We start from the raw sequence: 24,960 nt of genomic DNA on the forward strand, positions 1-24,960 counted from the left end.
TAGACATTTACCCTATGGGGATAGTAGCATTTTGGCAGCGATAAGTTCCTATACAGTCCAAAACCAGACTCCCATGCCCTGCCCCCTTACCTTGTGCCATCTGACCTTAGTGCGACCCTCTGCATGACCTGGGCCTCCTTCATCCTCTGCAGCTCTGACATGTAGGCCATGATGCGGGTGTTGCAGGTGAGCAGGCTCTTGGCTGCCTCCAGGGCCTGGTCTCTCTGGGAGCACGCAGCCAATAGCTTACAGGCCCCGTCACGCATCCGGATCTCATGGTCTATCTTCTTCTGGATGTCACTGTCCTATACACACACACACACACACACACACACACACACACACACACACACACACACACACACACACACACACACACACACACACACACACACACACACACACACACACACACAGAGAGACAGACAGAGAGAGAGGTTAGAGATGGTGCTGACTGGAACAGGTTTGGTCTTCGAGTGTGGAGTGAGACTGTAAGAAGAGGGACATTTTATTTATAATGTAAGACAATGACTGAGTAAGAGTGTGTGTTATGTGCCATGTCTGTGTGTATGAGAGAGAAAGAGAGGGCAAAAGTGTGTGTAGGCCAGATGATGCCCTCTCATGGGCCCATTAGTGGGGCATGCCCTTGAAAGCATTCTGGTGTCTCTGAGGTGAAGAGTCAGTCGGTTGGGGCACAGAGGCTAGTCAGGCAGAAGCTGTAAATATGCCCTTGTGCCCTTCTGTGTCCCCCCCCCGGCACGCAGACACGAAGATGCTGAATCATTTAACACCTTCCTGCGTGCACAGCACACACACCCTTTGGGAGCAGCTCACCCAGAAGGGCGTAGCGAGTGGAACTGTCAAAACAGTGGAGCCCTGTATTCCACCATGAGAGACGCCAGACATTAACACCCAGACACACCCCTCAGTCCCAACCCCCGAACCCTTCCTGCTCCCATCACAAGTTTGTAAAAAAAAAAAAAATTTTAAACATGTGAATCTGATGTGGCTTATCTAGGACAAGAGGTCTAAAGTACGGTTGATCATGAAGAGACGAGATGGAGAGAGAGAGAGAGAGAGACTTAGAAGATGCAACACTCAACATGGTTTAACAGAGCCTAAATCACTGCAACACACTTCATGACGCCAGCAGAATGCCAACACAGAGATGAAGAGAAAGGGCAACATAAAAATGGAGGACAAAGCAAGCAGGAAAGAGAAATAGGTGAACACACAAATGGGACTGGTCTCTTCGCATGTTTCATTTTGAACTGAGGATCCCCCATAAGCATTTATTCTACCTCTCTCGGGTTTTGGAATTAGTCCCAGCTACTGACCTCCCCTGTTGCTATGACAACCACCCACATCTCATCTGCTACTTTGTGTCCAATTAAACATGTTTAATATGAACACACACACACGCGCTTCTGCCTCTCACACTCAATCTCTTTGTTATACCACTCCAAAGTGATAACTGTCTTACAGACCTCCCTCTCCACTGTATTTTATTCTCCCCGCCTTCAGTCTCTCTCACGCCATTTTTCACGCCACGGTCTTCAAATAGCCTCGCTCTCTTCTCCTCCCATCCATCCCAAACAGAGCACTGCAAAAGGGCAGTGGGGTGGATGGGAGTGAATGTGGCTTGGACTCATTTGCCTACATGTGGAGTCATTTTGGCTCTTTGGATCCAGTGCTGTTATGCATTCTGGCCCACAGCTCTCTTGTGGCAGTAACAGAGACAACAGGGTTGTATAGTGTAAACTAATATGCCCTTTGAACAAATAGCACAGCTTAGGACAAAACCACACTGGCTTGACATGATGGGGAACAATAAATACACTAACAGCTCTAAATCAAACACATCCAAATATATTGTCCTCCAGCCAAACCAAGCAGGGTAAAGCTGTGGGCCTACACCAATATTATTTTAATACAGCCATTTTTGGGCCAAGAGTACAGTAATACATTATCATCAATTCAAAATCATCTCCAAAAACAATTACATCATTTAATGTTCAAAGGGGTTCGAAAGTCTAACAGATTTCTCCCTATGGAATTACTGTCAGACCAACATGTTTAAGTCTGATAAAGAACATTTACATTGTTAAAGAGGGGACTGAGGATGCTACCCTGACCCTTGGTGAATATGACAGCTAGTCACTATTAACATGCAAAATCATATGCACAAATTGTTTTCATTGATTTTAGTTCAGCTTTCAATACAAATAAACACATTGCTGAAACGACTACTGGACCTGAATGTCACCGGAGGCCTCGCAGGTTGGACTGAACTGACCAGCCACAGAGGGTTCTCATTAAAATGGGGTCCTCTCTGATAAACTGACCCTGAACACAGGGGTGACCCAGGGGTGTGTCCTTTCACAGTTGTTGTTCTCCATCGACACTAACGAGATGAAGATCCGAGGAAACAACGTGAGGTTTTTCAAGTACACGGATGACACAGCATCTTAAGAAAATAATCCCTTCAGAGCCATGTCAGATGGGGACAGCTTTTTTTTTTAAATTTATTTTTAATTGAATGAATCTTTTTAAATTGGGCCAATAACCTTCAAGAATGGTGCCGGTCAAGTGCCACATCAATGTGGACAAGACAAAGGAGCTGATCATCAATGGCTACAACCTGCCAATGTCCCAACCACTCTCTCTGAACGATCAACCAGTGGAGGTGGTTGACCGTTTCAAATACCTAGGGACACAAATTGATGACAAGCTGAGTTGTACAGAGAATGCAGACACATTTTTAGTTATTTTTAAAGCAAGCCTGCGTGTGTTTTCAAGTCAGGAAATTGAAGGGATTTGGGATTCAGCCAGGATGTTCTGGAGAGGATGTACCGCAGTCTGGTGGAGAGCATCCTCACGTTCAATATGACAGTCAGGTATGGCAATCTGAGTGCGAGGAGCAAAAGAAAACTGCCCAGAATAGTAAACACAGCCAGCAAAGAAATTGGTCAGCCAGAGGCACAGTTGAGCAGTCTGTTCCACAAAACAGCCAAAAAGGAAGGCACTGGCTACCATAGGCGATCCCTCCCACCCTCTACACCCTCAGTTCAAGAGGCTTCCTTCAGGCCGGTGCTTCAGAATGCCCATGGCTAAGAAGAAGGTTTTAAAACAATTAGTTCCTTGTGCTGTTGGACTACTAAATGCAACGTAAATTGTATATTGGTCTATGGACCTATCTATTTGAACAGTGCAGTTGGGGCAGCGGTCAGGTGGGAGTAAACGTATCAATGACCTATATGGTTTTTAGTCTATGCGGTATGATGGACTGTTTTAAAATGTGTGACGTGAGAATGTATCCTTTCAATGTAAGGTGATGCCAAAGAAAAAATGTCCATTCTGGATTGACAAAGTTTTATTATATTCTATTAAAGATGCCTGTGCCATATATATATATATATATATGCATACAATGTTAGAGGTAAACGCAAGAGCAGATCTGACGTGAAATGAAGACAGCATCAATATACCCTCATCTTCCTATAAGCTTTTGAACAAAGAGGGAAAGGAGAACAGCACTACAGAAGGAATTTTCGGCAGCAGTGTGCGTGTTTGTGTGTGCTTTTATGTCAGTTTGTGTAGTCAAAGTGGGTGTATAAGAGTGTGTTTGTGTGTGTTTAGAGACAGGGAGGAAAGTAAATTGAGTTGTACCCCGTAGGACCAAAGCAGGAAGTGTACCCATGTACACTATGAAATAACACATATGGAATCATGTACTAAACAAAACAAAAAAAGTGTTAAATAAGATTATATTTTATATTTGAGATTCTTCAAATGGACACCTTTTGCCTTGATGACAGCTTTGCACACTTTCAGCATTCTCTCAACCAGCTTCACCTGGAATGCTTTTCTAACAGTCTTGGAGGGCATAACAGGATTTATTTTAAGCGTCCAGATTAGTGTCTCGCTCCTTGAAAGCAGCAGCTCTAGCCTTTAGCTCAGTCCAGATGTCGCCTGCAATCCATGACTTCTGGTTGGATATGTATGTACAGTCAATGTGGGGACGATGTCGTCAATGCACTTATTGATGAAGCCGGGGACTGAGGTGGTATATTCCTCAATGCCATTGGATGAATCCCGGAACATATTCCAGTCTGTGCTAGCAGAATAGGCCTGTAGCGTAGCATCCGCATCATCTGACCACTTCCGTATTGAGCGAGTCACTGGTACTTTCTGCTTTAATCTTAGCATGTAAGCAGGAATAAGGGAGATCGAATTATGGTCAGATTTGGCAAATTGAGGGCGATGGAGAGCTTCATATCAGTCTCGGTGTGTGAAGTAAAGAGTTTTTTCCCTCTTGTTGCACATGTGTCATGCTGGTAGAAATGTGCTTTTAAATTTGCCGGCATTAAAATTCCCGGCCAGTAGGAGCGCCGCTTCTGGATGAGCATTTTCCTGTTTGCTTATGGCCGTAGAGTCTTAGTGCCAGCATTGGTTTGTGGTGGTAAATAGACTGCTACGAATAGATGAGAACTTAGACATTGGGCACCAGCAGTTGACAAATGCACACACCCCCACCCCTCGTCTTCCCAGACATCGCTGCTCTGTCCTGCCGATGCAGGGAGAAGCCAGCCAGCTCTATAGTATCCGTGTCGTCTTTTAGCCACGTATCGGTGAAACATAAGATATGACCGTTTTTAAATGTCCCGTCGATAGGATAGTCTTAAATTGTAGATTGTCCAGTTTATTTCCCAATGATTGCACGTTGGCCAATAATAAGCAGGGTTGTGGTGGTTTACCTACTTGTCGGCAAATTCTTACAAGGCATCCCACCCTCCTCCCTCTTTTTCTTCACACGGATGACTGAGATTTGAGTCTTGTCTCGACAAATCTTTGTCCAGTTCGAGGTGAGAAAATTGCTGTTCTGATGTCGAGAACCACTGTTCGATCATAAGAGACGATAGCAGCAACATTATGAACAAAATTAGTTGCAAAATGCGAAAAAACAAACGGTTGGTTAAGAGCCCGTAAAACAGCAGCCATCCCTCTGGCGCCATTATCAATCAAATTGCCTGGGTTATCATTGTATCAAATCAGACGGCGTCACTCCTCTGCCTCACTTGTCCATGAACCGATCGGTTTCGTAGGACGTGGAACTCATATTCAAATTTGAATAATCAGCATCCGCCATACAAAACTTGAAAAGATACAGTAGTCCCTCATTTATATCACTGCGCTCTTGTATGACTTCATGAAATAGGCAGAATAACTAGCTAGCTCAATTATTACAAACATTGTGACAGTGATCTAATATTTGCAATTGTGAGAAAATAAAAAACAAAACTAGTGGCTATCTCCTGCACAAATTTTGTTCAAGGACGTTGGTCGCCAATGCAGTGACTTGATCAGCTTTGTAGCCAACTGTTGTAGCTAGCTAGCTTACTGACATCGCCAGCTCTTCCTTCACTGACATAAAAAGCTTGCCTAGCATGTTTAAATTAACGTAAACTCACCCCATTCCGTACAAATGTGCCGCAATCTCAACATTCAAACGAGGCTACAAAGAAAACTAATGGGACTGTAGCGACTGTGTTGACTTCAAAATCTGGGGTGTGAACTACATTTCTATTCAAGTGTTGATCGACATGGTAATGGCTCTATAGTATTGGAGAAAAGTTGAAAGAAACAGACCCTCCGTTACATCCTGACGCGTCATGCCGTAACGTACAGCACGCATAAAGCAACTATTTCTGTCTTACAATCTCTCCAACAGGTGTAGCACTTCTTTCATCGTTTAAAAACAAGAAATGGACAGTGACGGGTAATTTTTTGCATCGTCACTGTAAGCGATCATGACTCTCAATGCCGCTGTTTACTTCTGAAGGTAACTTTAGCACCGCCCTAAAAATCCGATTCAAATTCGACACAAACCCAAATAGGTATGTAATGACACATTATATAAACTCTTCAGTGTTTTATTTACATTTAACCTCATGGGGATAGGGCTGTCTACTGCCCCCGCTGGAGTAATTGCGTGCCCATAGTAAACATAATTTGCATAATATATGCAAATAAAAAATATTATTGAATAGAAAACACTCTAAAGCTTCTAAAACCGTTTAAATTATGTCTGTATGTAAAGCAGAACTCCCAGGGCAGTCATTCTCCCAAACTCTCGTCTTCAGAAAAGTTGGCCCAACTTTGACGTCATCGCCCCACCCTTCCCAAGCAGTTACAGTTCTGGGAACAGTGTCTTCAGCACGATCTCAGCTTTCAATGGGGCTACTCATTGTGAGAATCGCGCGTTCACGAGAGTTTTGGCGGCCGAAACCTTTCGGTCACGCGAAAACAGGTCACTTTGGTCAAGTCCTGTCTTTTTTCCAAGATCGATTAAACGGTGCCTGTGTTTCTGTTCGTCCTCACGATTGCTGCACACCTTTATAACATGTTAAAGCTTGATTATGAAGTTAGTTTGACAAGTTTAATCGACATATAATATGTTAGGTCGTCGTTTTGGTGCGCATCCACTTGACTTTTTGCATTTCAACAAATGTGTCGTTTTTGACTTTTTTTTGATTTTTTCAATGGAAGAACAGCAAAGGTTATTTATGGCTCCAAGATAGAGGAGCCAAATGCTAGCCATGTATAGCCTTGAACGAAACCTGTAACGTTAAAAATAAATGTAACACAGCGTTTGAAGAAGTGTATCTAACTAAATATAGAACATGCATATTTAGTCAAAGTTTATGATGTGTATTCCTTGTTAGCTGACGTTAAAACATTTTACATTTGAATAGCATTTTTTTAAACTGATCATTGTAAACAGAGATTTATGGATATATATAGCATAGATAAACAACATGTTATATTACTGTCATCTGATGAAGATTTCAAAAGTTTATTATTTTTCTTTCATTTGATTGCCATTGGCTACTTGTTAATAAATATGTGCTATGGAGGTTAAAAACAAGGTGTTTATCTTTCATTTGAGCCATTGGAATATTTTTTTTTGGAATATTTTTGCGTTCCATGCGCCACCTTCCAGCTGAACGTGGGGGGGGGTGTTCCAAAATTGGAACCCTAGTCCCCAACAAGTTAAGGGAATTTTTATCAATAATGACTAATTATGTATACATTTCAATCAGGGCTGACTAATCAGAATACTATTATGTTACTGTATATGTACTAATCAGAATACTATTATGTTACTGTATATGTATGAATTTTCTTTTTAATCCTAGTACTGAATATAAATGTGCGTAAATATAATCAAGAATTAGAACAATGACTGTCTGTACCTTGGTAGAAATTAATGAACTTATAGCCAGACTGGCTAGAAGGCTTATCTACACAGGCTGGCCTTGGTCATAAATTATCTTAATAAGGGAGAGACGTGGTGAGAACCATACAGCCATCGTACTGGAGCGGAGATGAGACGGGCTAGTACTGAAACTAATGACGTAATTTTCAGTTTATAACCTGTGGTAAAATGTATAATGGGCAGTTACTCTCGTGAATAAACACTGCTGATTGACTTTAAGACTGGGCTCTGTCCATTTTATACAAATAAGAGTCATACAAATTCTTATGAATTGACAGAGCGTTTCATTTTAATTGGGTATTAAAACAGAGGAATTTAATTCCTGCAACATCTTGATGCTCCTTTCCAATAAATATCTAGGGTTTTAGTCTGGTGACATGATGATCAATGCTTGACTGCGGTTTAACAAATATTTTCGCTCTTATACAGTACAAAATTCTATCATGTAGCCTACTCGCTAGTGTAACGGATTTGAAAATGCTAGCTAGTTAGCGGTGGTGCGCTAAATAGCGTTTCAATCGGTGACGTCACTTGCTCTGAGACCTTGAAGTAGTGGTTCCCCTTGCTCTGCAAGGGCCGCGGCTTTTGTGGAGCGATGGGTAACGATGCTTCGTGGGTGACTGTTGTTGATGTGAGGGGACGGTCTAAAGTTATACTGTTACACTAGGGCTGGGCGATAAATCAATAGCAATAATTAGAGGTAATTACTTCCCTCAATAACGATATAAAACGTTCAGATTAATTTTCGATAATGTCGATATAGAATATTTAGGTACAGCAGTCCATTTCACCTCTAACGCAGCAGGAACGTGCGGAGAAGTGACAATATGCACATGGACAGGTATACGCGCACTAAAAACCGCTTAGTGATGGAGTAGCCACTATTAACCACGAAAAATGAGTGATGTAGGCGAAAACAGTGGCAGTGATAGCCATGGAGAAGGAGCAGAAACTAACAAAGAAATTATTGATAAAACGGGTTAAACTGTTTCTGTAATTTGGAAGTGGTTTGGCTTTTTGAAGTCCGACAAAGAGCTAAGCAATGTTCGGTGGAAATTGTACCGTAGACCGGTGGCTACGAAGTCTGGTAAATACGACAAAAACCTTTTTCAACATCTGAAGCAAAATCACTCTTTGGAACATGGAAGCAGTTTGAGTTTGCACCACGCTATTGATCAACGCCCCTCAAGCACCAGCCAATCTAGGGATGTTTGCCCGAAGTAGTCAACACTGACAGCGTTTATACCCTAAAAGCAAAAAAAGACATCACAAATGCTATCATGCATTGCATTGCTTAGGACATGCTACCAAATAGCACAGTCGAAAAGGAATGTTTCAAGAGGCTTATCAATTTAATTGACCCCAGGTATGTGCTCCCTGGCCACAAACATGGAACAATTTTCCTTAAAGTATAATTTTGTGTAGCTCACATCATTACATAAAAAAAATTAACTAGTTAAGTCCGTTAAGAACAACTTATATTTACAATGGCAGACTAAATCGGGGCATAATGGGTTAACTACCTTGATCAGGGGTATAATGACAGATTTTTAACTTGTCAGGACAGGGATTCAATCTAGCAACCTTTTCGGATGCTGGCCCAATGCTCTTACCACTAGGCTACGTGCGGAGAAGTTTGTTCAGGCATTCTTAAGTCTGAAGCAGATATGCACCTTTTAAAACATTATTTGATTAATATCCTGATAATTGTCGTTATCGTTATCGAATGAAAAAAATATATATATATTGTGACCATTTATTTGCCATATCGCCCACCCCTACTACCCGCACAACTTATCCACACGGGATCTGCTGTTAGAGCACACATGCCAAAACCAGAGTAGGCATATGTCCTACAGTTTTTGTGACAAAACTAAATCGATAGAATTGAGACATACAACTTTAAGTTTAATGTACCGAATCAAATCTAAGCGAAAAATAACATTTTGGGCGCACTACGTCACACATTTTTATTCGGAACAAGTTTGTTTGATGGAAACACTTTCTTTACATGGATTTATGAATATTCTCATTAAAGTATGTCGCCATGCAGATGGAAACCTAGCAACTGAAGCACAATAATCTTTAGCTAGATGTAAAATGGGGCGACTAAGACTCCAAGACCAAAAAAACATCAACATTATTGACATTTGTTTTAGCTTAGGTGAATTCAAATCAGTTTTGAGGAGGAAATGTTCCAAATGTCATGGCAGCCCATCGTAGCCGGACAACTTTGGATCTGATGATGATGGAATCAAAGCGCTATCCGATGTAAAACAATGCACGGTTAAAGGTTCCAAGCCCATTCTAATCATTCTACTTCTATGCCTGCTGCATGGATGAGGGATGATGCATAGGCAACCGAATACTCGTTCGCTAAAACCCCTTGCTTGTTTCAGCAAGGAGCAACAACGTTTCATGAAGTTGTAAAGAGTCCATGTTACCGTAGAAACGGACTCAACTGCACAAAATGTCCGGAACGTAAGATGATTATGATTATTATTTTAATGACAGTCTTCATCCATAACCATTGGTTGTACGGCAATAGTGCCACCCCTGTGTGTGTGTATGACTATGTAGCACACACCAGTGAACCTGCGGATCTAGCCCATGTGTAGTACAGGAGCTGTGCTGCTGCCCTACATGCCAGTCGGGGTCACTGTACTTATAGAGATGAAATTAGCAGCCTTCTCCTCCGGGGCTTTCCCAAAATGAGACGTTCAACCTAGTTCTGTTATTAATCCCACTCCGTGCCAATGCCTGACACACACACACACAAATGAACAAATGCACACAGCAAAACATGGTCAAGCTCTCCTCTGGCATTCTAACAGGGATAAGGTATGTCTGAGGAGTGTGATGAAGTCTGATATCTACAGTACACACCATATCTAAAACTGTGATGCAATTGTTTTCCCTCGCTACGGTTCCTAATATAAAAGCAGCTTTCTCTCATTACAAGCGGAGGCTGAATGCACAAAAGACAATATAATACACACAAAACAGACACAGTTATTTTCAGTCCACCCCATTTGTATGTCTCGTGCCAATACAGTGCCCCATGCCAGGGTGCCCGTCAGTGGCAGTGAGAGCGAGTGCAAGATGGGAGTATGTTGGATGTGAGACAGTGAATAAGAGCGAGAAGATGGAAGGGTGAGGGGGCAGCGGGGTTACAGGGACCAGCCTGTTCCCAGGTAATGAAGCGTGAGTGTTGAAAATGAGCCCAGATTGGAATAATTGAGGGAGATGGAATCTTCTGGTCTGTCTGTCTGTGAGGCTTAGAGGGACAGACAGGAGACACATGGATGTGTGTGTGTGCTGGTGATCCCCTGGTGTAAATAGAGTGTTGGCAGCCTCTCTGTGATCAGTGTGATGTGTTGGGCCTGGCTCATCACACTGGGGATTTCACACGGCCTTGTTTACATTGTGTTGTTCTGCTTGGTTAGGCTTCCTCTCTGACCCCTGAACCCTACCCAGGATCATGGACTATGGACTCGCCAACCCCAGATGGAAGGATAGTTCAAAAGCACCAGTTCAGGAGCAGGCACAGTGTGGGAGCTTCTAGTCTGCTATTGATGTGATTGACAGTTCAACACACGAATCACATGTGTGTGTTAGGCTTGGGCAGTGTACCGTATACCTGGGTATTTGGAAAAATATCATGGGATGGTTTTTCACTACCGTCAATACTATTTCTTTGTTTTCCAATACATGTGAATATTTGTAGCTACTTTAGTTAAAGGGAAAAGGGGGGATACCTAGTCAGTTGTACAACTGAATGCATTCAACTGAAATGTGTCTTCCGGCATTTAACCCAACCCCTCTGAATCAGAGAGGTGCCGGGGGAGCTGCCAAATACCCGCAGTCAACTTGTGCAAAACGTTAGGAAATAAAGCAGATTGCGTTCTTCATTTTACCCGTCACATTATGAAGTTTACCGTAGTTCCCCAGAACAGTTGAGCCAGTCATGTGTTCGTTGGAAAGAGCACAACAAGAAAAAGCGGGAGCTGGTGAGTCGATAGCATTCTGAAATCGGCGAGTCTCTGTTGTGCGGCACACAAGGTGATGAAGTTACACTTGTATGCAATTCACTACTTAATGTTTGCCATCAGATATCTTAACGTCTTTCTGCCGTGTTTTAGAAGTCAAACAGCTGCCATTTTCCCCCTGGGCTTTCTACTACTAGAGTTTTCCCCCTCCTATCTTCTCCCCTCTGCTCCTTGTGCACATGCTGCTCTCCAAAAAAAGCATGCATCACAACTTTGTTCATTTGCACAATTTCTCTCGTTCACTTCCGCTTGTAAATGTCCACGCTCTCCAGAAATGGCATCCGGTAGCTACTAGCTACCGCTTTATGAGCCGGACTTGCCAGTCTTTGCAATTAGTTTATGTTCGTTTTTGCTCGTTAGCATTTAGCTAATAGCGTCCGTGTGATTTTTGCTATTATTTGCCTTCTGGTAATAGAGGCCCAATTAGATTGTGTTTTTAGCACCCCCGTGTGTGCTGTGCTGGTAATACAGTCAATATTAGAAGAACTGTATGAAAATCTAGATCCCGCCCAAGCCTAGTGTGTGTGCATACGTCTTTATGTGTGTGTGTTTATGTGTGAATGTAGTAGAGAGGTGGAAATAGAAAGGTTGTGTTTGTTTGTGAGCCTACAGTGTCAGCGCGTCTTTAAATTTGTGACAGGGGACACGTGTTCGTGGGAGGAAATCCAGGCCCGCTGCAGAGCCCAGACGGCTCAACCAGAATAAAGACTAGTACTGTAAGGTCACTTCCTGCCCTTGCTGCCCGAGTATCCTGTCTGTCTGTCACATAAGCACTGACTGACTACTTAGAGCAGCTGAGATTACCAAGGAGATGGAGCGAGAGAGAGCAAAGAGGAAAAGACAGTGAGAACAATGGAAAGAGGAGTGACAGCAGGGCAACCTTTATTATAGAGTTAATCACAGAGGCACAGGACCGGAGAGACTTGGAAGAGACCCCTCCACTATGAGCTACATAGACATCCTCATTCGCTGACCATCTGCACCAATCAGCATAGAGTAAATAAGCAGCCCTCTTTAAAATACTTTAGGGTTCATTTTCCCCACTGCACAATCTTTCATTGACACCCAAAGGAACACACACACACACAGATTCTCACACACAGAAAACACCATACACACAGTGAGCCAAATTCCTGACCACTCCCATTCATCAGGGTTTTAGTGACCAAAGCTAGCTGGCTTTTAATTTGCCAGCCACAACTATGTGCCTGCCCACTCCACCCAAATCCCTTCCTCTTTCTTCCTCTTCTGCTTTCCCTTGCTCCCTCTCTCCCACACCCGGGGCATGTCTGCGGTGGACGGAGGGAGGGGCAGGGCCTGGAGAGGCCCAAGGGAGCTGTGGGATGTGGTCACGAGGGGCGAGAGGAACGTACATCAGCAGACTGTCATTAACACACAAAAAGCATGGGCCCTGTGTCTCTCTCATTCAGTCACAATCACAAATGCACACAGTCACACACTATAATTTCATGACATGCACAAAAACAGCCTCAGACTTTTGTCTGTCCATCCTGCACACAAATATAGACATAGCCTATGCTAACACATACACTACAGAGGCAAACAAACAAACAGGTTCCACCAAATGCAAACTATACAACAAACACAAACACTAAATGAACCCACGTAAATATCTTGATCAGGTGTAGGGCATACTGTAGTGGTTTGGTTCTGGTACCGGGGATTAGGAGGCAAGGCAGTTACTGGGTGGGGTGTTAGCCTGCCTCCATTAATGAGAGCGAGACGGTCACAAAGCGGTCCAACCATGGTCCGGGCCAAGGCGCATACTTCTCCCCTCCCCAGGCTACTGCCAAAGCTCTGATGTCACCAGGGCCCGAATGGACTCTGCACTTTCTGATGGTGGAAAGCCAGAGGCCTTTGTTCCAATACATATAGAACTGAACACAACCTTCAAATGTATTCAAATTTATTCAAACAATAGACTGTTATAGTTCTACGTGGTGCAGTGTGTGTGTGTGTGTGTGCACGCATGTTTGTCTGGGGGGAGTATGATATGCAGTGTGTGACTGTGTCACTCTGCAGCCAGCTGTTCTCACACAAAGGCGCAGAGTGTTCCAGTGCAGCTGAGCCCCAGCTCGGGGGGGGGTGTATGGTATGTGGAGCTGAGCTACAAGCCTAGGGTTTTCACATAGCACTGTTCATTCTTTGAAAAATAGTATTTTGCTAGCTGGGGGGTGGGATTCATGGTGGTGTTGGTGGATGTGTGTGTAGGGCAGGGTTTCCGTTAGCCGGTAATAGCTAGTAATAGCCTGCTTTCGGCTGAAGCCGATGAATACATTTGGCTTCAGCCAACCGTCCAGAAGAAGAGGAAGAAAATCCCATTGCGAAATAATGCTTTTTTTTTTGCCTATTCATTGATGGAAATACCAGTCGATGGAAATACCAGTCGACTGGTCATGCTTATTAAATTGGTGCGTGTGTACCGTATCTTTCTTCTGCAACTTATTTATCACACCAGTACAGCATACAAATACAGAGCCTTTGAGCAGACAACCAGAATCTCAAACAGAAAATGCATAGGCAATGGAAGGCCGGCTTCATCTGCACAGTAACACAACATTTTGAAAATGGACACATTTAAATTGTTTGAAACCAGAACGTTTAGATACATGTTATGAGGAATGTCTTACCTTGCTTCAAAGTAGCCAAAAATCAGACCATATCCGTGGAGGCAATTATTTTATTTCAACTATCTTTCATTGTCCAGTAGCCAAAGACACAATCCTGGTCATATTAGTAACCGATGCTAGTTGTTGCACATTAGATCTCCTGTTTTTCTAACGGATATTTTAATCTCTGTCACATGAAGGTCCCTTGGGATCCCGAGTGGCGCAGCGGTCTAGGGCACTGCATCTCAGTGCTTGAGGAGTCACTAGAGACACCCTGGTTCGATTCCAGGGAGTCCCATAGGGCGGTGCACAATTGGCCCAGTGTGATCCAGGTTAGGCCTTCATTGTAAATAAGAATTTGTTCTTAACTGACTTGCCTAGTTAAATTAAGGTTAAATTTAAACATTAAAATTAATCTGCTGGCGTGTGCAGTGCACTTTTGACAACTGTGTGTTTTCCCGCTACTTACATTACGGAACTTTCGCACGTAGCTTACTACTTTGTCTACCCATCATCCCACAACTATCCTAGAGTCTGTTTGGAATAGGCTAGTTGTTTGGAATGGGCTAGTTCTTTATCAACAAGCTGACCAACAGAATAAGGTCAACTTTTCTACTATGGGGGATGGACGACTGACATGGGCTAGTGATTTTGCTGTTCGTTACTCATCTTTTTGGCTGAGGAAAAGTAAATGTGTACAGTTATTCTAACATCTCCAAAGTGCACATCAGAGGCACAACAACAAGGTCATTCATTAAGAGTGTAGACTGACAGCCAAGCCCAGCCTTGCTTACAGACACAATAAGACCTTCTGGCACTGACTAGCCTCACCCTAATGCACTACACCTTGGTTTGTAGTCAATTACACAGGCCTAGTACCCCTAGTTAGGGCTGTTATGGTGACCGTATTACTGCCACACTAGCGGTTACGAGTCATGACTGCAGTCAAATTCCACGTGATCGTTTAGTCACGGTAATTAGGCTTCTCCAAGCTCTGATGGTCATTAGTAGCCTACCAAATTTGCTAACTGCCCCACACTCTATTGTCCCTCTAATCACTGACTTCAATGCAAATGTCGTCAAAAATCGAATCACACACTTCATGAGAGCCCATGAGCTGATGTTGCGCCACATTTCTATAGGCTATGCAATTGTGGGAGAAAACCGAGTGATGGCCTCTTAAAAAGAGGATCCCATCAGCTTTCTATAGGATAGACCTACTATATTTCTCAACTTTCCTAATGTTAAGCACATTGCTTCTCTTTAAAACAAGAATATAGCCTACCTGGCTGGCATGAAAATGAACCAGTGAAAAGTGTCCTCCATTCGCTATTTAAGTGCATAGACAACATGTATTTTCTTCCACTGCTCCTGTTGAGACTGGTGCATAGCAATGGTCCATAGCAATGGTCCATTCTAATTCAAAATCAATGTCACACATATATTATTTAGTATACAGTAACAATCAAAAGTATGGACACACCTACATGACCTTCATATCTTAAAATAATGATTGACTGTCATTTCTCTTTGTTATTTTAGCTGTTCATGCCATAATATGGACTTTTACTAAATAGGGCTATCTTCTGTATACCACCCCTACCTTGACACAAAACAACTGATTGGCTCAAACGCACTAAGGAAATAAATTCCACAAATGACCTTTGAGAAGGCACAGCAAAGTCAACAAACAGGTCACTAACCATCTCGAATCCCACCGTACCTTCTCCGCTGTGCAATCTGGTTTCCGAGCCGGTCACGGGTGCACCTCAGCCACACTCAAGGTACTAAACGAGATCATAACCGCCATCGATAAAAGACAGTACTGTGCAGCAGTCTTCATCGACCTTGCCAAGGCTTGAGACTCTCTCAATCACCATATTCTTATCGGCAGACTCAGTAGCCTCGGTTTTTCGGATGACTGCCTTGCCTGGTTCACCAATTACTTTGCAGACAGAGTTCAGTGTGTGAAATCGGAGGGCATGCTGTCCGGTCCTCTGTCAGTCTCTATGGGGGTGCCACAGGGTTCAATTCTCGGGCCGACTCTTTTCTCTGTATATATCAATGATGTTGCTCTTGCTGCGGGCGATTCCCTGATCCACCTCGACGCAGACGACACCATTCTATATACTTTCGGCCCGTCATTGGACACTGTGCTATCTAACCTCCAAACGAGCTTCAATGCCATACAACACTCCTTCCGTGGCCTCCAACTGCTCTTAAACGCTAGTAAAAACCAAATGCATGCTTTTCAACCGATCGCTGCCTGCACCTGCATGCCCGACTAGCATCACCACCCTGGATGGATCCGACCTTGAATATGTGGACATCTATAAGTACCTAGGTGTCTGGCTAGACTGCAAACTCTCCTTCAAGACTCATATCAAACATCTCCAATCAAAAATCAAATCAAGAGTCGGCTTTCTATTCCGCAACAAAGCCTCCTTCACTCACGCCGCCAAGCTTACCCTAGTAAAACTGACTATCCTACCGATCCTCGACTTCGGCGATGTCATCTACAAAATGGCTTCCAACACTCTACTCAGCAAACTGGATGCAGTTTATCACAGTGCCATCCGTTTTGTCACTAAAGCACCTTATACTACCCACCACTGCGACTTGTATGCTCTAGTCGGCTGGCCCTCGCTACATATTAGTCGCCAGACACACTGGCTCCGGGTCATCTACAAGGCCATGCTAGGTAAAGCTCCGCCTTACCTAGCATCTCAGTTCACTGGTCACGATGGCAACACCCATCCGTAGCACGCGCTCCAGCAGGTGTATCTCACTGATCATCCCTAAAGCCAACACCTCATTCGGCCACTTTTCGTTCCAGTACTCTGCTGCCTGTGACTGGAACGAATTGCAAAAATCGCTGAAGTTGGAGACTTTTATCTCCCTCACCAACTTCAAACATCAGCTATCTGAGCAGCTAACCGATCGCTGCAGCTGTACATAGTCTATTGGTAAATAGCCCACCCATTTTCACCTACCTCATCCCCACAGTTTTTATTTATTTACTTTTCTGCTCTTTTGCACACCAATATCTCTACCTGTACATGATCATCTGATCATTTATCACTCCAGTGTTAATCTGTAAAATTGTAATTATTGGCCTACCTCCTCATGCCCTTTGCACACATTGTATATAGACTCACCTTTTTTTCTACTGTGTTATTGACTTGTTAATTGTTTACTCCATGTGTAACTCTGTTGTCTGTTCACACTGCTATGCTTTATCTTGGCCAGGTCGCAGTTGCAAATGAGAACTTGTTCTCAACTAGCCTACCTGGTTAAATAAAGGTGAAATAAAAATAAACACCTGCTAATTGAAATGCATTCCAGGTGACTACCTCATTAAGCTGGTTGAGAGAACGACAAGAGTGTGCAAACCGGTCATCAAGGCAAAGGGTGGCTACTTTGAAGAATTTCAAAAATAAAATATATTTTGATTTGTTTAACACTTTTTTGGTTACTACATGATTCAATGTGTTATTTCATAGTTTGTCTTCACTATTATTCTACAATGTAGAGAATAGTAAAAAGAAAAACCCTGAAATGAGTAGGTGTGTCCAAAGTGACTGGCACTGTATGTAAATACAATATTAAATCAAGAACAGTGTGATGGGTGACAATATTAGCCTATCGCTTGTGAATGATGCCCAGCTGTGCAGTAAGGAAAAAAACAGCACGCCTTTTTTTTAAAGACTTTTTCAATTCAGTCTCACACCTCATGTAAGGTCGTGGCCAAAATTTGAGAATGACACAAATATTAATTTTCACAGAGTCTGCTGCCTCAGTTTGTATGATGGCAATTTGCATATACTCCAGAATGTTATCAAGAGTGATCAGATGAATTGCAATTAATTGCAAAGTCCCTCTTTGCCATGCAAATTAACTGAATCCCCCCAAACTGCATTTCAGCCCTGCCACAAAAGGACCAGCTGACATGTCAATGATTCTCTCATTAACACAGGTGTGAGTGTTGACGAGGACAAGGCTGGAGATCACTCTGTCATGCTGATTGAGTTCGAATAACAGACTGGAAGCTTCAAAAGGAGGGTGGTGCTTGGAATCATTGTTCTCCCTCTGTCAAGCATAGTTACCTGCAAGGAAACACGTGCCGTCTTCATTGCTTTGCACAAAAAGGGCTTCACAGGCAAGGATATTGCTGCCAGTAAGATTGCACCTAAATCAACCATTTATCAGATCATCAAGAACTTCAAGGAGAGCAGTTCAATTGTTGTAATGAAGGCTTTCAGGGCGCCCAAGAAAGTCCAGCAAGCACAAGGACCATCTCCTAAAGTTAATTCAGCTGTGGGATCGAGGCACCCCCAGTACAGAGCATTCTCAGGAATGGCAGCAGGCAGGTGTGAGTGCATCTGCACACACAGTGAGGCAAAGACTTTTGGAGGATGGCCTGGTGTCAAGAAGGGCAGCAAAGAACTTCTCTCCAGGAAAAACATCAGGGACAGACTGATATTCTGCAAAAGATACAGGGATTGGACTGCTGAGGACTGGGGTAAAGTCATTTTTTCTGATGAATCCCCTTTCCGATTGTTTGGGGCATCTGGAAAAAAGCTTGTCCAGAGAAGACAAGTTGAGCGCTACCATCAGTCCTGTGTCATGCCAACAGTAAGGCATCCTGAGACCATTCATGTGTAGGGCTGCTTCTCAGCCAAGGGAGTGGGCTCACTTACAATTTTGCCTAAAGAACACAGCCATGAATAAAGAATGGGACAACACATCCTCTGAGAGCAACTTCTCCCAACCATCCAGGAACAGTTTGGTGACGAACAATGCCTTTCCAGCATGACGGAGCACCTTGCCATAATGCAAATGTGATAACTAAGTGGCTCGGGGAACAAAACACCGATATTTTGGGTCCATGGCCAGGAAACTCCCCAGACATTAATCCCAGACCTTGTGGTCAATCCTCAAGAGGCAGGTGGACAAACAAAAACCCACAAACTCCAAGCATTGATTGTGCAAGAATGGACTGCCATCAGTCAGGACGTGACCCAGAAGTTAATTGACAGCATGCCAGGGCAGATTGCAGAGCTCTTGAAAAAGAAGGGTCAACACTGAAAATATTGACTCTTTGCATCAACTTCATGTAATTGTCAATAAAAGCCTTTGACACTTGTGAAATGCTTGTAATTCTACTTCAGTATTCCATAGTAACATCTGACAAAAATATCTAAAGACACTGAGGCAGAAAACTTAGTGGAAATATATATTTGTGTCACTCTCAAAGCTTTTGGCCACAACTGTAGCCTAGCCCCTAGGCATATATGTTTTGTATCTGTAGACATAGCTGGCCAAATGACTTCTTAAAATTAAGCACAATCCGCTTTATAAACAGGTGTAGAGCCTGGCATACATACGCAGCATGTGAGTTTCAAGTTTGGGGAAGAAAATGTTCACCATAAAAATGCACCTTTATAATGATAGCATTACATGCATAATCACATGTGTCACTCATTTCAGGAAACTAGGCGTATGTCGCACATCACTATTTCACAGGAGGGCAAGCCATTTGAATGTAGCTAACGTTAGCTGGCTGGCTCGCTAGCTAATGTTATGTGTAGTAATGTTCTTTGTATCTCAGAGCCATTTTCATTGATAGTTATAGTCGAATGTTAGCTAGCTAGCTAACATTGAACCTGGTTGGTTAGCTACCTGCAGATTCATGCAGGGTAGTAACGTTATGAGTTGGGATTATGGTTTATTGTTTAGCTAGCTACATGTCAAAACAAAGACTCCACTATGCAAGTAACCATTTCAGTAGAATGTTCATGTCATCACTGCGACAACTGTCGATAGACTGTTAAGATATTTGATGAAGGTTTGAGATAAATGATTAAATAATTCTACTCAGAAACTTAACCATTAGTGATTAGAGGTTATGTAGGAGTAATTAACAAGGAGTTAACAAGGAGTAATTAAAAAATAATAAACACCACTCCAACTAGGTTGTAGGGCGAAAGAGAGGAATTTTTGTGTGTCTAAAGTAAGCAAAGAGGATCCTTAACCTATGTTTGAACAAACTCAGCTATAACTCTGTGGAGATCGAATAAGACTGTGAGAGCCCCTCCAGGTTTTCCGTATCTGGGGGGGACTGGAACTGTCTGCTAAGCGGTAATAAACTATGGTGAGACTTCAGGAGTTAATCCAGATATAGTGTGTCATGCATGTGTGCTAGTGAGTTGGAATGAACTTTTGAAGCTGCTTTGTCCTGGTCGGAGAGGAGGGGGGACATTTTAAAACCTATGACGTCATATGTAATATATAAACTGATGTACATGGTACTATAAATGCTATTGGCTAATTTTGGTAGACTGGTCTCTGTCTATTTTATGCAAATAAGGATCTTACACATTCTTAGGAACAGACAGAGTGATTTAAATTGGTTTATGAACATATAGGAATTCTTAAATTCCTTTAACATAGACATAGCTGGTAAATTCTCTCTGGCCATCTACTCAGATTTCAGAGCACTCTCGTCTTAGTGTGGCAGAGCACAGAATAACTGACAAATTTACCCAGCTCAACACCCGTTGAATATGACCGGTGTCAGTAAACGTTGGCAAAAAAGCATAATTAAATTGTAAATACTTATTTTCCACCATAATTTGCAAATAAATGAATTAAAAATCCTACAATGTGATTTTCTGGATTTTTTTCTCATTTTGTCGGTCATAGTTGAAGTGTACCTATGATGAAAATTACTGGCCTCTCATCTTTTTAAGTGGGAAACTTGCACAATTGGTGGCTGACTAAATACTTTTTTGCCCCACTGTATGTACATGTAGGGAGAGTTATTAAAGTGACTATGCATAGATAATAACAGACAGTAGCAGCACCATAGGGTGGCAATGCAAATAGTCTGGGTAGTCATTTGATTAGCTGTTCAGGAGTCTTATGGCTTGGGGGTAGAATCTGTTTAGAAAGCCTCTTGGACCTAGACTTGGCGCTCTGGTACCGCTTGCCGTGCTCAGGTTATCAGTTGTGAGAATTGACTAAAATAAGTAGGCTCAGAGAAGATACTGAACCTGCCAAATTAATTCATTGGCATTAACATTGAGGGTGTTAACTCCAGATTCTTTTAATTAGATTTCGGTTTGACTGTAAACCCATCTCTCAGCTGGATCAGACGTCACGTCAACACACATAGCTGGAGATACGGTAGGACAAGTCAAGAAGATTCCAAAAATGATCTGTCAGAATCTAAGGGAAAGTTTTTGGTCCTTCATCAAAACCAGCTTTGAGACAAACAGAAAAGTAAAGACATGGACTTTCAATAACGTACCATATTATTTCTAGTGTGTGTGATAGAACATTTACGCTGGAGTCTGGGGCATTCGTGTGTGTGTGTGTGTGTGTGTGTGTGTGTGTGTGTGTGTGTGTGTGTGTGTGTGTGTGTGTGTGTGTGTGTGTGTGTGTAAGAGCATGCGTGTGCATCTGTGTGTGGTCTCAGCACACAGCAGACCCAAAGAGAGAGGATGTATGAAATGGTGGGTACAGAACAGACCAAGCCTGGCCATAAATAAGCGTAATGGTCTTAAGATCACTGTACATGAACTGCAGGATACTACTCTATAATGGAAACAGAGACAGGAAGTCCAATAATACAACATTCCTACTTCTCCTGCCCCCTGGGAGAACTAGCTGCTCCGGAACATACCTCTAAAACAGTGAGGGAATGAGTGAAAGGTGTGAGGATGAATACAATTGAGATAAGCCTGGGAAAAAAAAGTTTTTGTCCAGCTCTGATCTAATGAGACGGTTGAACAGTTTGTACTCCACGACGTTCCATCATCTGCCAATCTCACATGAATGGGAAACACCTAATGAGAGTAATTGGTGGAACTGACTGTCTGGGAGCAATTAATTACAAACCCACACACACACGCTTAAGACCATTGTTCACATCTGAGCGCTTACACACATGCGCTTAATAGACAGCAGAAGAGGCCAGATCATTGGCAGCGTTATACTGTAGGTTGGCACAGAGCCACTGGAAGTAGAAGATGGTGCTGCAATGGATAGCGGCCATTTTACGGGCTCCCGACCAATTCTGTTTTTCTAAACTGGTCTTTACTTTTTTTGTACACAATGTCTCCGCCATCATTTCTTTTAACTGAAAACAGCTTCTGGACATCAGAACAGCGCTCACTAACCTCGATTTGGACCACAACTTCTACTTCAAAGAGTCAGCTGCTGTGGATGTTTTGCCCTAATCCACCAGACTTGAAACAGGAAGCAGCTCTGCAAAAGGGGCAGACGGGCGGGCATACTGATGAACCTACATTGGTGTGCAAATAAACCACCCCTACCGTCCGTTCTTTTGGTGAACGTAGAGTCACTGGAGAACCAACTGGACGGGCTCCGTTCGAGACTATCCAACCAATGGGATCTGAATAACTGTAAAATCTTTTTTCTCAGAATCGTGTCTGAACAAGGACAAGATATCTCTAGCTGGTTTTTCTATGCATTATCAAAACCCTACGGCAGTGTCAGATAAGGTTAAGGTGGAGGGGTGTGTCTCTTTGTTAACAACAGCAATCTGTAATGTTAAGGAAGTCTCAAGGTTTTGCTCGCCCAAGTTAGAATACCTTTATGATCAGCTGCAGACCACACTATTTAACAAGAGTTTTAATCTATATTTTTCATAGCAGTCTATTTACCAGCACAAACCGATGCTGGCACGAAGACCGCACTCTACGAGCTGCATAGGGCCATAAGATAAGAAGAAAATGCACATCCAGAGGCGGCACTCCTAGTGGCCAGTGATTTTAAGGCAGGAAAACAGAAATCCATTTTACCCCACTTTTACCAGCATGCCACCTGTGCAACCAGAGGCAACAAAACTCTAGACCACCTTTACTCCACACAAAGAAATGTATATAAAGCTCACCCTCCCGTAGGCAAATTTGACAATAGCTCCATCCTCCTGAAAAAATTCTAAACAGTTGTCCAATGAAATGGATGCTAAGCTACAGGACTGTTTCACTAGCACACACTGCAATATGTTCCAGGATTCATCCAATAACAATGAGGGGTTTACCACATCAGTCAATGTTTTTTATTAACAAGTGCATTGACGTCATTGTCCCCACGGTGATCATACGTACATATCCCAACCAGAAGGCATGGATTAGAGTCAACATCTGCAGTGAGCTAAAGGCTAGAGCTGCCGCTTTAAAAGGAGTGGGACACCAATATGGACTCCTATAAGAAATGCTGCATATGACCAAAGAGCCATAAAACAGACAGTGTCAATACAGGACTAAGATCAAATCCTATTACGACGGCTCTGACACTCGTCAGATGTGGCAGGGTTTGCAAACTATCACAGATCACAAAAGGAAATCCAGCCACGAGCTGACAAGTGACGTGAGCCTACCAGAATAACTAAATACCTTCTATGCTTGCTTCGATGCAAGCAACACTAAACCAAGCACGAGAGCACCATCTGTTCTGGACAACTGCGGGATCTCGTTCTCCATAGCCGATGTGAGAAAGGCCTTTAAACATTTCAACATTCACAAGGCCACGGGGCCAGACAAATCACCAGCACGCGTACTCAGAGCATGCACTGACCAGTTCTTATTGTGGAAATATTTGGTCAATCATATTTCAAATACCGGAGCATGTGATTTCAAATAGACTTTATTACTTCATAATAAAAGCCGAGCTGAATCATGAATACAACTGCCTTCCAGTCTTGGCACAGACTTCCTATACATTTGCCCTCCTTACGTCATACTCACAGTAACTCCTCTTAATGGCTCATCACCTCTGGAATTTAGCCACCGTTATCATATTGTCTTGATAATAGGACATGCAACCTGTAGAGTCATAGAAATAGTTTCATGCATGTAAGACGGTGGCACTCTACAGGATTAACCAATACATGACATCCTGCTGACTCCACTGAAAGGGGAACCCCTGTTCTGGAAAAGACCCAGGAGGTGTAACCATAGTTGGCCATAACAGTTACAAGAATAACCGACAGGTGCAGATCTAATGGTGTCCAATGACCTAGAGCACATAGAGTACTAGTTTTGCTCCTGAAATAAATAAATTGCCACATATGTACTGAGAAATACACAATGTTCTTCACTGACATTGTCAACCTTTCCCTGACCGAGTCTGTAATACCTACATAGCAGACCACCATAGCCCCTGTGCGCAAGATCGCCAAGGTTACCTGTCTAAATGACTATTCCCCCGTAGCACTCACATATGTAGCCATGAAATGCTTTGAAATGCTGGTCATTGCGCATATCAATACCATCATCCTGGACACCCTCGACCTACTTCAATTCACATGCCAACCCAACAGATCCACAGATGATGCTCTCTCTAATGCACTCCACACTGCCCTCTCCCACCTGGATAAGAGGAACACCTATGTGACAATGCTGTTTATTGACTGCAGCTCAGCGTTCAACACCATTGTGCCCTCCAAGCTCATGACAAAGCTCGGGACAGAACATCTCCCTCTCCAACTGGATCCTGGACTTATGGGCCGCCCTCCAGGTGGTGAGGATAGGCAACAACTAATCTGCACGCTGACCTTCAACACAGGGGCTCCTTTAGGGGTGTGTGCTCAGTCTCTTTCTGTAATCCCTGTACACACACACAACTCCAACACAATCATTACGTTTTCTGATGACACATCAGCTGTCTGGGCTGATCACCGACGACGATGAGACAGCTTATAGGGATGTGGTCAGTGATCTGACAGTGTGGTTCCAGGTCGACCACCTCTCCCTCAACATCAGCAAGACAAAGGAGCTGGTCTTGGACTACAGGAAACGGAGGGACGAGCACACTCTCATCCACAGGGCTGTAGTGGAGGGGGTCGAAAGCTTCAATTTCCTGTTGTACTTTTTATCCCTTTTTCTCCCCAATTGGTAGTTACAGTCCTGTCCCATCACTGCAACGCTGGCGCCCAAAGTCAGCTGGCAGGCGGCCGATGTCAGCTGGCCGA

General features: G+C 43.2%; 1 protein-coding gene across 1 annotated transcript in view; it reads right to left on the reverse strand.

Moving 5' to 3' along the window:
• LOC124035990 (rhotekin-like) overlaps positions 1-24,960 on the reverse strand; it is a 91,167-nt gene that overhangs the window by 20,197 nt on the left and 46,010 nt on the right. The window contains exon 2 of the mRNA XM_046350014.1: positions 91-305. Coding sequence (XP_046205970.1) covers positions 91-305 — 215 coding nt within the window. The remainder of the gene's footprint in view (positions 1-90; positions 306-24,960) is intronic.

This window comes from Oncorhynchus gorbuscha, linkage group LG05 (assembly GCF_021184085.1).
Source record: "Oncorhynchus gorbuscha isolate QuinsamMale2020 ecotype Even-year linkage group LG05, OgorEven_v1.0, whole genome shotgun sequence".
Lineage (NCBI taxonomy): Eukaryota > Metazoa > Chordata > Actinopteri > Salmoniformes > Salmonidae > Oncorhynchus > Oncorhynchus gorbuscha.